Source organism: Anabrus simplex, chromosome 1 (assembly GCF_040414725.1).
Source record: "Anabrus simplex isolate iqAnaSimp1 chromosome 1, ASM4041472v1, whole genome shotgun sequence".
Classification (NCBI taxonomy): Eukaryota; Metazoa; Arthropoda; class Insecta; order Orthoptera; family Tettigoniidae; genus Anabrus; species Anabrus simplex.
The window spans coordinates 1,511,555,284-1,511,571,419 of record NC_090265.1 but is presented as its reverse complement, the minus strand read 5'-3'; the positions used below and the strand labels follow the sequence as shown (position 1 = coordinate 1,511,571,419).

At 41.4% G+C, this 16,136-nt stretch overlaps 1 protein-coding gene across 1 annotated transcript in view; it reads right to left on the bottom strand.

Moving 5' to 3' along the window:
* Positions 1–16,136, bottom strand: part of Cad89D (cadherin-89D) — a 273,325-nt gene that overhangs the window by 91,760 nt on the left and 165,429 nt on the right. Inside the window, exon 8 of the mRNA XM_068226160.1 lies at positions 13,933–14,061. Within this exon, the coding sequence (XP_068082261.1) occupies positions 13,933–14,061 (129 nt within the window). The remainder of the gene's footprint in view (positions 1–13,932; positions 14,062–16,136) is intronic.

Genomic DNA, 16,136 nt, shown 5'->3' with positions numbered 1-16,136 from the left:
TCCCATCGGTATGGGAGTGAGATGGGCTGAAAAAGAAAATGCCCAAAGTGATCGATATTATGGATGTATGTGTGTATATCCCAGCGCAGTTCTCAACCAAACTTGGTACACATACGACTTACCATCTGGAAAATGTACTGTGGGGATATGACACGTCTAACACCCCTAGGGATTAGGTTGGAGAGGGGTGGCATCTGAAACTAATTCAAAACGATCAATTTTAATGTGGAATCCATAGATTTCGAGGTGGCTGAGATTAATCATGACACTCAAGATGCCATTTGAGTCCAAAGGGTTGAAAGAGAAATTGTCCAAAATGACCGAGATATGGATGTATACGTGTATATTCCAGCGTAGCTCTCAACCTAACTTGGCGGACATATGACTTACTATCTGGAAAATACATTGTGGGGGAAGGGAGGGCTGGCATGTAAAAATAATCAAAAGGAGTGTCGAATCCATAGTTTTCGGGGTCGCTGAGATCAACTGTGACATTGCGCATGCCGATTAAGAATAAACTGTCAAAAATAACCGAGATTAAGGATATATGCGTGTAAGTTTCAGAAAAGCTCCCAATCATACGCGGTACACACATGACTTACTATCTGAAAAAAAAAAAATACTGTGGGCTAAGATCCTCTAGCACCCTCAGGGAGGGGATGACACATACAAATATTTGAAAACAAACCAGTATGAGTATCGAATCTACAGTCTACGGGGTTTCTCAGATGAATAGTAACACTCCCATTAACATGGGTTAAGGTGTGAAAAAGAGAATGCCCAAAATGTCCGAGATTATGGATGTGTGCGCGTTGCAGAACGGCTCTCAGTCAAATTTGGTGTATAATTATATAATTTACTAGATGGTCCCTATCACCACTATGGGAGGGATGACATAAGAACATAACCGAAAACGATAATATTAGTGTCGAATCTATTGATTTCGGGGTCGCTGAGTTAAATTGTGACACTTCGGATGTCGTTTAAGTACCGTACAAGTTATTTTTTTGCTATTTCCTTTAGGTCGCACCGACACAGATAGATCTTATGGCGACGATGGGATAGGAAAGGCCTAGGAATGGAAAGGAAGCGGCCGTGGCCTTAAGGTACAGTCCCAGCATTTGCCTGGTGTGAAAATGGGAAACCACGGAGAACCATCTTCAAGGCTACCGACAGTGGGATTTGAACCCACTATCTCCCGGGTGCAAGCTCACAGCTGAGCGCTCCTAACCGCACGTCCAACTCGCCCGGTCCGTACAAGTTCATCGGCATGGGGGTGAGGAGTGGTGAAGATGAAAATGTCTAAACTGACCGAGATTAGTGTTGAATCCAAAGTTTTCAGGATTCCTAGGCTGATTGGTTACAGTCCCATTGACAGTTGGAACTGTGTACATAATATCTATGATGCACCTCGTAAATACATACAGTCATCACTTATTTTTATTATTTATTTGAAAGCATCAAATACTTCCCAGACAATCCGGGCTGTCACTACGCCAAAAATTATTTAACGTGAAACAAAATAGTCTAAACTGAAAATTAAACACATGACAACAACTCTTAAGTTACAACTAAGAAACTACAACATATTTCGTAAAGTGAGTATATGCATCACCATAAAGAAACATATAAAAATCCATTCACACATAACTAACAGGTTATAGAAATCCTAAAAGTAAACAGTCAGTGAAGTATCCGGGCAGCGCCGTGTAATACAGCTAGTATGTTATTAAAAAATCGTTGAAATGTGTTGTCAAATAAAAATTGAGCATACGGACAAAATCAGACGCCTTTAACCATTCCTTCACATTATTGAAGTGATTTAAATACATACATTGAAAAGAAAAGAAGAGCTCAAGGCTGAACTCTGAACAAACCGCAATGCTCATTCTTTGGAATTTTAAACTTAACACTGAGTGAGCTGGCTTAGCATGTATGGTGAGTCCGAATCCCATTTTCATCTGCTCTGAAGAGGGTTTTTCGTGTTTTCCCACTTTCAGTTCAGGAACAGTCCGACACGTTGGCTGAATGGTCAGCGTTCTGGTCTTCGGTTCAGAGGGTCCCGGGTTCGATTCCCGGCCGGGTCGGGGTTTTTAACCTTGATTGGTTAATATCAATGGCCCGGGGCCTGGGTGTTTGTGCTGTCCCCAACATCCCTGCAACTCACACACCACACATAACACTATCCTCCACCACAATAACAGGCAGTTACCTACAAATGGCAGATGCCGCCCACCCTCATCGGAGGGTCTGCCTTGCAAGGGCTGCACTCGGCTAGAAATAGCCACAGGAAATGATATTATTATACCTCAGGAACATGTCGGGGATTTACCTTAAACGAAACCTTCCCTGTTCTATATTTGCTATTTCTTATCCTAACGTTACCGAAAACAGTGCAATGTGCGACGTTAAACAGCAACAAAAAGAAAAAAAATGAAATACACGTGGCAGTCGAATGAACCAGTAAGTAAGTAAGTATTATTTCAGATTTTAGATGTGCAGTCCATGATTATTCACCTTCTTGTCCAGCTCCATGGCTAACTGGTCAACATGCTGGCTTTTGGTGTAAGGGTTCTCAGTTTTGATTCCCAGCCGGGTGGGGAATTTTAATCTTCCTTGGCTAATTTCTCTGGCTCGGAGAGTGGGTGTGTGTGCTGTCACAATATTAGTTTTCATCCTAGGGAGGTCTCTATCCTCGCCGAGGCGCAGGTCGTCCATGGACGTAAACTTGAAAGACTTGTACCAGACCTCTCCGGAGGCTCGCCAATATTATTATTATTATTATTATTATTATTATTATTATTATTATTATTATTATTATTATCCGACTCATTACTGAATGGTCAGCGTTGAGGCCTCCGGTTCAGAGGGTTCCGGGTTCGAATTCCGGCCGGGTCGGGAATTTTAATTACGTCTGATTAATTCTTCTGATCCGGGGACTGGGAATTTGTGTTTGTACCAACACTTTCCTCTTCATACACTACCAAGTACCACAGGAACACGCAATAGTGATTACATCCCTCCATATAGGGTTAGCGTCAGGGAGAGCATCCGGCCGCAAAACAGGGCCAAATCCACATGCGCGACACAGTTCGCACCCGCAAACCCACAGATTTGGGAAAAACGGTAGAAAAAAGAACGGAAATTATTATTATTATTATTATTATTATTATTATTATTATTATTATTATTATTATTATTATTGAAGCCTCCGTGGCTCAGGCGGCAGTGCACCGGCCTCTCACCGCTGGGTTCCGCGGTTCAAATCCCGGTCACTCCATGTGAGATTTGTGCTAGACAAAGCGGAGGCGGGACAGGTTTTTCTCCGGTTTTCCCTGTCATTTTTCATTCCAGCAACACTCTCCAGTAACATTTCATTTCATCTGTCAGTCATTTATCACTGCTCCAGATGAGTGCGATAGACTTCGGCAACCGGCACATTTTCTATCATCGCCGCTAGATGGGGGCTTCATTAATTCCATTCTTGACCCGATCGAATGACTGGAAACATGCTGTGGATTTTTATTATTATTAAATTACTTGTTTGGAACGATGTAATGACATTCTGAAAGATACAACCATTTCTGTGACGTGATTATGAATTAAGCCCACAATTTTACTTTCAGCTGAAGAAAGTAAACGTGAATGGCTGAGAATGACAATGCAAGAGGAGTATTTACTAGAGAGATTTTTAGTTGTTTGTTTTGTCTGCAGCGAGAGTGACCTAGAACTACTTCTGCTATGTCACGTTGCTGTACGGGACAACCAGACACACACACATACCATCTGCTACTTTCTTCAGCTCAATAAGGAATGCAAGGTATTTGCTCACAATTTATTTCACGGCATTCCTCGACGGAACTTTGAGAACAATAAACTGCTTTTGTGATTATCAAGCTGACGCCCAAATAATATTTTATTTAACATCTGCCATATTTACCATTTACCAACTTAGAGAAATGAAAGGATTACCAAAAGGAAACATTAACCGGGCATTTTATATCACATTTTCAAAGAAAGAGAGTAAAGTAAGTAAATAAGAAAGAAAGAAAGAAAGAAAATAGCTTGCAAAATAGGCATCTTGGAGCCAAATAAATGGCTTATTTCAGAAATAATTTCATGTGGATTTAATTTATAGTTTCACTTTTGACTAATAAAGGGATTACTAGCTTGGATCCTTGGATGAATGGTCAGCATTGAGATCTTCGGATTAGAGGTCCGTGAGTTCGGTTCCCCGTCGGGTTAGATATTTTAATCACGTCCGTTCAATTTCCTTGATTCGGGGACTGGGTCATTATGTTCGGCCCAATACACTCCTTCAACCACAGCAGAAACTCGCAATAGGGAATACTTCCCTGCACAGGGCTGAGGTCAGGAAAGGCATCCGGCCGTAAAACAGGGTAAAATCCCCATATGTGTGACACAGTTCGCACCAGCAATCCCACAAGGATACGAGAAAGGAGGTGAAGGAAGAATAAGATTAAAAGGACTCCTACTTTCAAAATTATTTTATATTTCTCCTGACTGGCATATGATTTAGTGTCAGGGACATTCACGTCGATAAGGATAAAATTAAGATGGCTTGCGATTCATTAAGAAAAGAGTACAGCCATGAAGGTGGGGCATCGGAATTTCGAGAGCCATCAGACTGAGTGTCACAGGCGGTAGAGGGTTAGCTTTCTGAGCCGGGTTCGGTCTCGGCTCAATACTGTGTTATTTGAAGTTGTTCAAACGCGCCAGCCTCGTGCCGGTAAATTTACCAGCATATAAAAATACTCATATGGAACAAGATTTCCAATACCTCGGCATTCTCGAAATATCCTGCAAGTATTTTTATCTTTTTACAATTTAACTTTACGTCGCACCAACACAGATAGGTTTTACGGCGATGATGGGATAGGAAAGGGATGGGTGTGGGAAGGAAGTGGCCGTGGCCTTAATTAAGGTACATCCCCAGCATTTTCATGGTGTGAAAATAGGAAACCACGGAAAACCATATTCAGGGCTGCCGACAATGGGGTTCGAACCCACTTTCTCCCAAATGCAGGCTCACAACTGCGCGACCCTAACTGCACGGCCACTTGCTCGGTACCCTGTAAGTAGTTAGTGAAACATTACGCAAATAATTATATTATTACCACGACAAATTAACACCGCCAGAGAACGATGGCAATAAATGAAGTTGGAGAAAGTAGAAGAAAAGTAGAAGCAATGACAAACTCATCTGGAGGTCCGTGATCACTACAGGCGTTTGACAAGTTGTTTAACCCCGGAGAATATATTGAATTAGTTCTTCTTGCAATTTCCTGTCAATTCGTTCTACTTGTCTCGTATATTTTGAAGCTTCCTTCATTATAGCCCTAAAATCGCATAGGTCTACGTAGGTATTCAGGAAAGAATATCACGCCACGTTCTCATAAACTTCAAACATTGAACATTTATCAGCTGTAGGTTTGATTTGTTCAGGTCAGACTGCTTGTCTGCGAAATGGCATTCGGTCCATAGAGCTCCGGGTTCAATTTCCGACCGGATCGGGGATTTTAATCACATCTGATTAATTCTGCTTGCTCGAGGAATGGATGTTTGATATCGTCTTAATACACGTCTTCATTTATATTCAACACATCACACTACCAATTACCGCACAAACACGCAGTAGTGAACACATCCTTCCATATACTACCTGCACTTGACGAGAAGTCGCGTCAGCTTGTAGGTACGACACGAGTAACAGATACTATCTGCATTTGACGAGAAGTCGCGCCAGCTTGTAGGTACGGCACTGCACGAGTAACAGATACTATCTGCATCTGACGAGAAGTCGCGCCAGCTTGTAGGTACGGCACTGCACGAGTAACAGATACTATCTGCGTCTGACGAGAAGTCGCGCCAGCTTGTAGGTACGGCACTGCACGAGTAACAGATACTATCTGCGTCTGACGAGAAGTCACGCCAGCTTGTAGGTACGGCATAAGTAACAGATACTATCTGCGTCTGACGAGAAGTCGCGCCAGCTTGTAGGTACGGCACTGCACGAGTAACAGGTACTATCTGCGACTGACGAGAAGTCGCGCCAGCTTGTAGGTACGGCATAAGTAACAGATACTATCTGCGACTGACGAGAAGTCGCGACAGCTTGTAGGTACGGCACTGCACGAGTAACAGATACTATCTGCGACTGACGAGAAGTCGCGCCAGCTTGTAGGTACGGCACTGCACGAGTAACAGATACTATCTACGTCTGACGAGAAGTCGCGGCAGCTTGTAGGTACGGCACTGCACGAGTAACAGATACTATCTACGTCTGACGAGAAGTCGCGGCAGCTTGTAGGTACGGCACTGCACGAGTAACAGATACTATCTGCGTCTGACGAGAAGTCGTGCCAGCTTGTAGGTACGGGACTGCACGAGTAACAGATACTATCTGCGACTGACGAGAAGTCGCGCCAGCTTGTAGGTACGGCACTGCACGAGTAACAGATACTATCTACGTCTGACGAGAAGTCGCACCAGCTTGTAGGTACGGCACTGCACGAGTAACAGATCCTGTCTGCGTCTGACGAAAAGTCGCGCCAGCTTGCAGGTACGGCACTGTACGAGTAACAGATACTATCTGCGTCTGACGAGAAGCCGCGCCAGCTTGTAGGTACGGCACGAGTAACAGATACTATCGGCGTCTGACGAGAAGTCGCGCCAGCTTGTAGGTACGGCACTGCACGAGTAACAGATCCTGTCTGCGTCTGACGAAAAGTCGCGCCAGCTTGCAGGTACGGCACGAGTAACAGATACTATCTGCGTCTGACGAGAAGCCGCGCCAGCTTGTAGGTACGGCACGAGTAACAGATACTATCTGCGTCTGACGAGAAGCCGCGCCAGCTTGTAGGTACGGGACTGCACGATTAACAGATACTATCTGCGTCTGACGAGAAGCCGCGCCAGCTTGTAGGTACGGCACGAGTAACAGATACTATCGGCGTCTGACGAGAAGTCGCGCCAGCTTGTAGGTACGGCACGAGTAACAGATACTATCTGCGTCTGACGAGAAGTCGCGCCAGCTTGTAGGTACGGCACGAGTAACAGATACTATCTGCGTCTGACGAGAAGTCGCGCCAGCTTGTAGGTACGGGACTGCACGAGTAACAGATACTATCTGCGTCTGACGAGAAGTCGCGCCAGCTTGTAGGTACGGCACTGCACGAGTAACAGATACTATCTGCGTGTGACGAGAATCCATACCAGCTTGTAGGTACGGCACTGCACGAGTAACAGATACTATTTGCGTCTGACGAGAAGTCGCGCCAGCATGTAGGTACGGCACTGCACGAGTAACAGATACTATCTGCGTCTGACGAGAAGCCGCGCCAGCTTGTAGGTACGGCACGAGTAACAGATACTATCTGCGTCTGACGAGAAGCCGCGCCAGCTTGTAGGTACGGGACTGCACGATTAACAGATACTATCTGCGTCTGACGAGAAGCCGCGCCAGCTTGTAGGTACGGCACGAGTAACAGATACTATCGGCGTCTGACGAGAAGTCGCGCCAGCTTGTAGGTACGGCACTGCACGAGTAACAGATACTATCTGCGTCTGACGAGAAGTCGCGCCAGCTTGTAGGTACGGCACGAGTAACAGATACTATCTGCGTCTGACGAGAAGTCGCGCCAGCTTGTAGGTACGGCACTGCACGAGTAACAGATACTATCTGCGTCTGACGAGAAGTCGCGCCAGCTTGTAGGTACGGGACTGCACGAGTAACAGATACTATCTGCGTCTGACGAGAAGTCGCGCCAGCTTGTAGGTACGGCACTGCACGAGTAACAGATACTATCTGCGTGTGACGAGAATCCATACCAGCTTGTAGGTACGGCACTGCACGAGTAACAGATACTATTTGCGTCTGACGAGAAGTCGCGCCAGCATGTAGGTACGGCACTGCACGAGTAACAGATACTATCTGCGTCTGACGAGAAGTCGCGCCAGCTTGTAGGTACGGCACTGTACGAGTAACAGATACTATCTGCGTCTGACGAGAAGTCGCGCCAGCTTGTAGGTACGGCACTGCACGAGTAACAGATACTATCTGCGTCTGACGAGAAGTCGCACCAGCTTGTGGGTACGGCACGAGTAACAGATACTATACTAAGCTGCAAACATTAATCGTGATAAATAGTACAAGCTGTCTTAAACAGGCGTATGTTCATTATTAATTAATCATTCAATCAATCAGTCAATACTGATCTGCATTTAGGGCAGTCGCCCAGGTGGCAGATTCCCTATCTGTTGTTTTCCAAGACTTTTCTTGAATGATTCCAAAGAAATTCGAAATTTATTGAACATCTCCCTTGGTAAGTTATTCCAATCCCTAACTCCCCTTCATATAAAGGAATATTTGTCCCAATTTTTCCTCTTAAATTCCAACTTTATCTTCATATTTTGATACTTCCTACTTTTAAAGACACTACTCAAACATTCGTCTACTAATGTCAATCCACGCCATCTCTCCGCTAACAGCTCGGAACATAGCACTTATTCAAGCAGCTCGTCTCTTTTCTCCCAAGTCTTCCCAGCCCAAACTTTGCAAAATTTTTGTAACACGTTGGAAATCATCCAGAACAAATCGAGCTGCTTTTCTTTGGATTTTTTCCAGTTCCAGAATCAAGTAATCTTGGCAAGTGTCCCATACACTGGAACCATACTCTAGTTGAGGTCTTACCAGAGACTGTTCGTTATGCAGTACAGTAAATGCGTAACTAAAGCACAATTTCCCTAACACTTAGAAACATCGCATCAGGACCAGAATTCGAAAGAGTCTCCGTTGACGGAACAGATGTTTATTGGCAGGCTTTGAGACTTGAGATTGGAATATGTGCAGCAGCCATGTTTACCTCTTGTACCCTTTACACCGCATACATGCGACTTTTCATCTGACGGCCAATAGTAGTGTTGACGTCAGGAAGGATATCTGGCCATAAAAAAATGGGTTTAATTCAAAACAGTGCTGATCTCAGATAATCGTGAAGAAATCCAGGAAGAATAAGAGAAAATTATGACTTTTCAGAACTGTAAGCTGATTTTACTGGGTTGAAATTTAGAATAAGCGTTCGAGAGGAGAAATGAGTAGTAATGATAATAATAATAATAATAATAATAATAATAATAATAATAATAATAATAATAATAATAATAATAATAATAATAATAAGAAGAAGAAGAAGAAGAAGAAGAAGAAGAAGAATACCAGTAATAGTAATAATAAATAATTTACAGAACCCACGGTATCCCCTGCCTGTCATAAGAGGTGACTATAAGGGGGAACAGGGGCTCTCAATTTGGGAGCGTAAGTTGACAGGCACGGCTCCTCTAGATGAGTCCGGCATTGTTTCCACTTACTTGTACCAGTATCCTTGCTTTCATCCTTCCTATCGGACCTCCCTTGGTCGACCCCTACGGTTTCAGGTTTGCGAGATCTAGGGGATTTTTCAATCTGAAGCCCTTCGTGGCCCTTTCCTTTCTTTTGCCAATACCTTTATTTTTCGAAGAGTCGGACTTCTTCCTTTTCTCCCCTGAATAAGTCTTGAGAGAGGATGGTTGCTGGTTGCACAGTTGTACTTCCCCTTAAAACAAACACCACCGAGCTCAATAGCTGCAGTCGCTTAAGTGCGGCCAGTATCCAGTAATCGGGAGATAGTGGGTTCGAGCCCCACTGTCGACAGCCCTGAAGATGGTTTTCCGTGGTTTCCCATTTTCACACCAGGCAAATGCCGGGACTGTACCTTAATTAAGGCCACGGCCACTTCCTTTCACTTCCTAGGCCTTTCCTATCCCATCGTTGCCATAAGACTTATCTGTGTCGGTGCGACGTAAAGCAAATAGCAGAAAAAACATCACCACCATCTTTACAGTTTCCAGAGACGCCGAGGTGTCGGGATTTTGGCGCATAGCTGTTTTACGTGCCGTCGAATCTACCGACACGAGGCTGACGTATTTGAACACCATGAAGTACCACCGACTGAGCCAGGATTGAACGCGGAAAATTAGGCTCAGAAAGCCAGCCAACACTCTACAGTCTGAGCCACTCAGTTGAGCGGAAGATCAAGACGAGAAAGAAATCCGATGAAGGCCGTAGATAGAAGGGGTGATAGACTAGTTCATATTTTAACAGGAAAACATCTAACAAACATTCAAGGACAATGCATCTGTAAACTGCTGTCACGAAAGGAGTGGGGTTCTGGTAATAGAGTGGATGAGTTAATAAAATGCGCTTTCTCTGCTCAAGTCAAGCACTTCAAGCAGAAGACAGAACCACTTCCGGAGGCTGCTACTTGTCTTCACCTTAATTAGTCGTTGAGCCGCTCATTCGCCCATCCTTAAAAGGTCAAGAGGGCTTACTTTTCTCTTTCTCTATACATGCACTGGCTGAATAAAAAGTGGGTTGCTAATTCATCACTTCTTTACTTACAGTAAACGTATTCGATATTCGATATAGGCCTAATGTTAATCAGCGATATCTCATGGATCACTTCCAGATTTACGTTTAATGTCTTTCTTAACCCTTTCCCTCTCCTTCCCACTACCGCTGTTCCTTCCTTCACTGCGTGGCCAACGTTTGCCTTCAGATGTGTCCTATACCTCATTTTAATTCCCACTCTACTCCACTTGCTACCCGATCAGTACAATTCGGGACCGCGACAGGATAACACGTACTATAAGATGTTGTTTGTTTCACCTACATGATTTCTATCCCTATGTGTATTAATATTTCTGAGAAAAAATGATCAGCGAGTGAAAAATTATGAAGTAATCGTGAACTTTGTAAACATTTATGCAATGTCTAAAGCACTTAATTTAAAAAAGTTTCAAGGCTCAATCCTCTTGTTTAACACTCACACAACATTCACGCGATTCATTCTGCATCCAAAAGACTTTTGGGCGTGATTCGAACACAGGGCCCCGCGCGATATATCTCTTACAAGTTCAGAGCTCTTCTGCTTTACTTAAATTTGCAGGTGCGATTTTGATTTGACATTCAATTTCAATAACTTGTTTTTATTTTTTTGCTAGTGATTTAACGTTGCATTAATTATGACAGGCTTTCGACATTGAAGGGGTAGAAAAAGGTTAATGCAGTGTAGAAAGTTGCCGTGGCCTCAATTAAGTACAGCCTCAGCCAGCATTTGCCTCGTATGACAATTGGAAACCACGGAAAACCATCTTGAAGACTGCCGATGGTGAGGTTCTGATACACCATCTCCCGAATCCAACTAACAATTACGCGGCTCGTACCACGCAACCGACTCTCTGGGTTTTCCTTTCATTGTTCATCCCGTACTTTTACTTCAACAACGTGGCAATGTCGTTTATGAAATCTATTAAATTGTCTAAAAAGGAGTGTAAAGTACGATGTCGCTAATAGTCTAAATATAAGGGTAAGATTTTTTTGACTGAGTATTTGTAGTGGTGGTTAATTTCATTTACAGTTGTTCACTGCGTAGACCGAAAACATGGGCTTGATCTGTAACTTTCTGGATATACACTATACTTACTTTTGAAAATACCCAACCGCAACTGTAAGAAGGGAAGTGAGTTTTTGTTACAAAGAGTAAAACTCTTCCTTTCCCAGTAGGCTACTTAATTTCAGAATTTTAATTTATTCTAATTAACATTATGAAGGTATTGTCTGAGCCGAAACATGACACAGCCTAAATATGGTCTTTAATTACACCAATTACCAACGTCTCTAAAACTGAAGTGGTTCACACTTAGCACAGCCTACATCTATCGTAACTTTAATAAGCAGGTGTGTTTAAGATTACTATTATTTTCAGTGGAGGTACAACTACATCATCTTATTATTATTCTACCGCTTTTCCCACACATTTGGGGTCGCGGATGCGAACTGTGTCGCACATGTGAATTTGGCTCTGTTTTACGGCCGGATGCCATCCCTGACGCCAACCTTATATGGAAGGATGTAATCACTATTGCGTGTTTCTGTGGTGGTTGGTAGTGTAGTGTGTTGTATGAATATGAAGAGCCAGAAGAATTAATCAAACACGATTAAAATCCCCGACCCGGCCTGGAATCGAACCCGGGACCCTCTTAACCGAAAGCCTCAACGCTGACCATTCAGCCAATCAGTCGAGTATATTCCCGAAGTGACTGTCTCCAGCATCGAGGAATCAAGTTTAATATATAATAATACTGGCACTTACTACTCAATTGGTAGTTCAAATTTTGACCGTAAAATATTCAACAAAGAATATCAAAATTGCCTCACAAATAAAAATGAATTAAATTAAAGACTGGATGACAGAAGTAGGAACTTAATCGGCAATCCCACGGAAGTCTTATTGTAAGAAGAAACATACAAATAGAGAGAAATGATATTGATGACAAAACTACTTCTACATATAGAGACTATGATGGCTAACATTTCTTCAGATCTCTAACAAGTTTTAACGTCCATAATGTTACTCGTTCACACGAATGTTATGCAAGAAGTGTTACATGACTATTACTTTGTTCGTTGTAAGGCCCAAAGGCATGTCAGTAATACTGACTGCTAGACAGGCGGATATGCTCGAGTTCCTCTTTAAATTAATAACGTCCAGCTGTCTTGGAAAAGTTCTATAGAACCACCGTCATTTCAACAGCGAGTACATTTACAGAACACGTAGTTATATCATGTGTTACAGAATGCGAATAAACCAGCAGTCACAGATGCTGAAAGTAGAAGTCTACGTATTCTGTGCGAAAATATATTGCCGCTCAGACGATAACAGCTGATTCGTCAGGATGCTATATAGTAAATCCAAGAGTACTGTTTTTGGAGAGTGACTTACATTTACGAACAGATTTACGTGACTACAGTACCACACATCAAGTCCAGACTTCATCAAAATCTTCCACCTAAGTCCTCCAGAACATTGTTGTGACACCTATGTAAATTGTCATGGTAGGTAATCATATACATGAATATTAACCCAACAATTCCCAGAGTATGATTAATGGTACATTAGAAAATAATTTAATTAATATTTTCTTATTAAATTTGGAATAAAGAAGAGAAAATATGAATTATAATGAACTCGCATCTCTTTGGGTATATCTCAGAAATGCATAATTACATTTGTTGAGTTATAGTAGTCTGCTATATCTCAGAGATTTAGGTTCTAGTGCAGTCGATGCATGAACATAGTTGTAGTGGCATCTGGAAATCAGTTTGCACAGAAGAACACTTGTTTGCTTGAAATACTTGGGTCTATTTCCTTCTAGCTGTTTACATCGGTTTAGACGATGAATTGCTGTCTGTGTTTCTTATTCACATGAACATGTAGGTGATTTGGCTTCACTAATTTTGTGAAAGTACTGAAAGTATTTCTGATCATTGGATAGGAATTGTATTAGGATGATTTAGGGTAGTATGTTGGTGAGTTTTTAGGCAAATAGTCATCTAAAAATAATAATTTTGTGGATGAGGCTTTGGGTGGGATGTGTATAGTCTATTCCTTGTAGTTACGCTATGTCTCCTGTGTATGTTTAATTGCTTTCTTATAAATACTAGGAAAACCGTTATGAAGGTTATGAGGAGTTAGTGAGATGTAAAACCAAACGATATTATTAAAACTCCGAGGTTGTAAAGATTTCATATGTTTAAATTTTATGTAAAATATACATTGTATATACATGAAGTGGTTAAATGTAAGAAAGGGCCGAGAGCCCTAACTTCGCCACAATAAAGACGCTTTAATAATAATAATAATAATAATAATAATAATAATAATAATAATAATAATAATAATAATAATAATAATAATAATAATAATAATAACTTGCTTGATTTGTGGCAAATATTGTATAAGCTGATGATTTCATACTATTTAAAGACAGTGATTCAATCCAAAATATATGGAATTAAATGTTTCTACTTACTGTAACGGGGTAGAACTCAGTTACTTGAGTCTTATAGATCTCCCGAGTGAACTTGGGACTAAGATCGTCGTTGTCAAGGACCGTAACTTCTATGGTTGTTGTCGAGTTCCTGGGAGGAGATCCTCGATCCTAAGAACAACAAACGAGAATTACTAACTTAATGTTACTAAAGCACATCATTACTACTGATACAACAACAACAACAACTACTACAGGTTCTGAAAAGATTTATGTTAAGGCCCTTTCATTCAAATGTATTTATTATTTCCATCAACTGACATTATCTTAAAATATAAAAACATTAATGAATAATAAGAAATAAAAATAAAAGTACATGATAACTTCCACTTGAACTATGTTTGAGTAGCTCCGCAGTTGAAGGACAAACATTTTAACCTGCTTGATGCAAGGAATTTGCATCCCTCTGACTTCATTCCACCCATATGTACAAAGATCTGCATTTGAATATTTCTAAATGTATTTATCAATTCTTTTTTGATCTAACATCTGTCAACATTTGTAAGGAGAAACGATTTACACATAGACTCATTCGTGAGGCGATATAGATTGTTGAACACCCGGATAATTTTAACAAAGAGAACGGCTACATACTGAATACGAGTTCAATTCCGACTTTTGCGTAATATCTAAGCTGACATCCCCGTTTCCCTGTAGCCAAGAAAATTATGACTTTTTTTCACGTACTCCATACAAATTACAACATATTTTACTTCCCTGTGGACACAAAAAATGCCAGTATAAATACTTGAAATATTCATCAACTGACCAGAAATCACCATAACGAAAAGACAGAAAGTAGATTGGCATACTTATTGGCACCTAGAAAGAGAAAGATATTATTCAGTAACAGCTATCGAATTAATTTGTGAAGTAAGGATGTAGAATAGAAATGTAATACTTTGCTTTTACCAGTTTGGGTCTCAATTTTCATTACCGTATAACAGAACAGAACGTAGTTTGAAAACGGAACACGCGTCATAGTTGCAGACAAGAGAGGCTTAGAGTAGAGTTTCATGTACAAACTCCCTCGTAAGTTAAGTCGGGGAAGTTAAATGAACAATAAACATACTACGCCCTCTGTGAACTAGTTCATTTGTTTGTTCCTACGAGAGAATGATAACCTATGAATTCAATTGCTAAAGGCGACAATTTAGACTCCTCAAAATGCAGTGTGACTTCACTTGAAAGCATGTTGAAAGAGATGAGTTGAATTTGCGTTTAAAAAGACCTTGTTTTAAAATTGTATAATTATAAAGACATTATATTTGAAACCAGCTAGTGTACTGGGCCATAATACCTATTAAATATTTATGAATAAATTTACCAAATCATTTTTGATGCAACATTTGTAAACATTTGTAAAGAGAAACTATTTACACCGAAAATCATCGTGAGGCTATAGAAATTGCTAAACACACGAATCATTTTAACAAAGGAGATGGCTATACCTTACTTAGTAGATCATGGCTACCCTCCATACTTCAATCTTTAACATCTTTCTCCTCGACTATGGAAGCCCTGGAATGAACTACATTCATACCAGGGTCGTTCTATCTTGAATCTACTTACTATAGAGTGACAATTGCCACTTACAGTTTTTATTCATCGTTGTTATTGCTCTGAAGACGATCCTGGTTGCAGGTTCTCTTTTCCTTCTTTCTTTTTTTACAATTTTGATTTGTGTCAAACCGACGCAGGACTTGCGGCGACGATAGGATAGGAGGGAGAAGGAAGCGACCGTGAGCTTAATTAAGATACAGCCGCAGAATTTGCCTGGTATAAAATGGGAAACCACGGAAAACAATCTTCAGGGCTGCCGACAGAGGGGTTCGGACCCACTATCCCCCGAAGGTAAGCTCACAGCTGGTTGCAGGTTTGAAACGCGGCACCGTATAATAATAATTATTACACTATTTAACATCCCCAAAATAATATTTTGAAGTTTATTTCACTTATAGGTTGCAGTGATGTCTTCTTACTTTTATTATGGATAAATATTGAAATGAATACGTATATAGAATATATTAAGGTACCTAAAATGTAAATTATTGTTTTCAAACTAATTTTCCTTTCGGCTTCATGATTATGATTTGAACCAGCATTCTTCCAAGTGTCGTGCATGCCCACTTTAAAGTTAGGCAGAGACATGCGTTGCTTCCCGTATTTTCTCGTTCAGCTTTGCT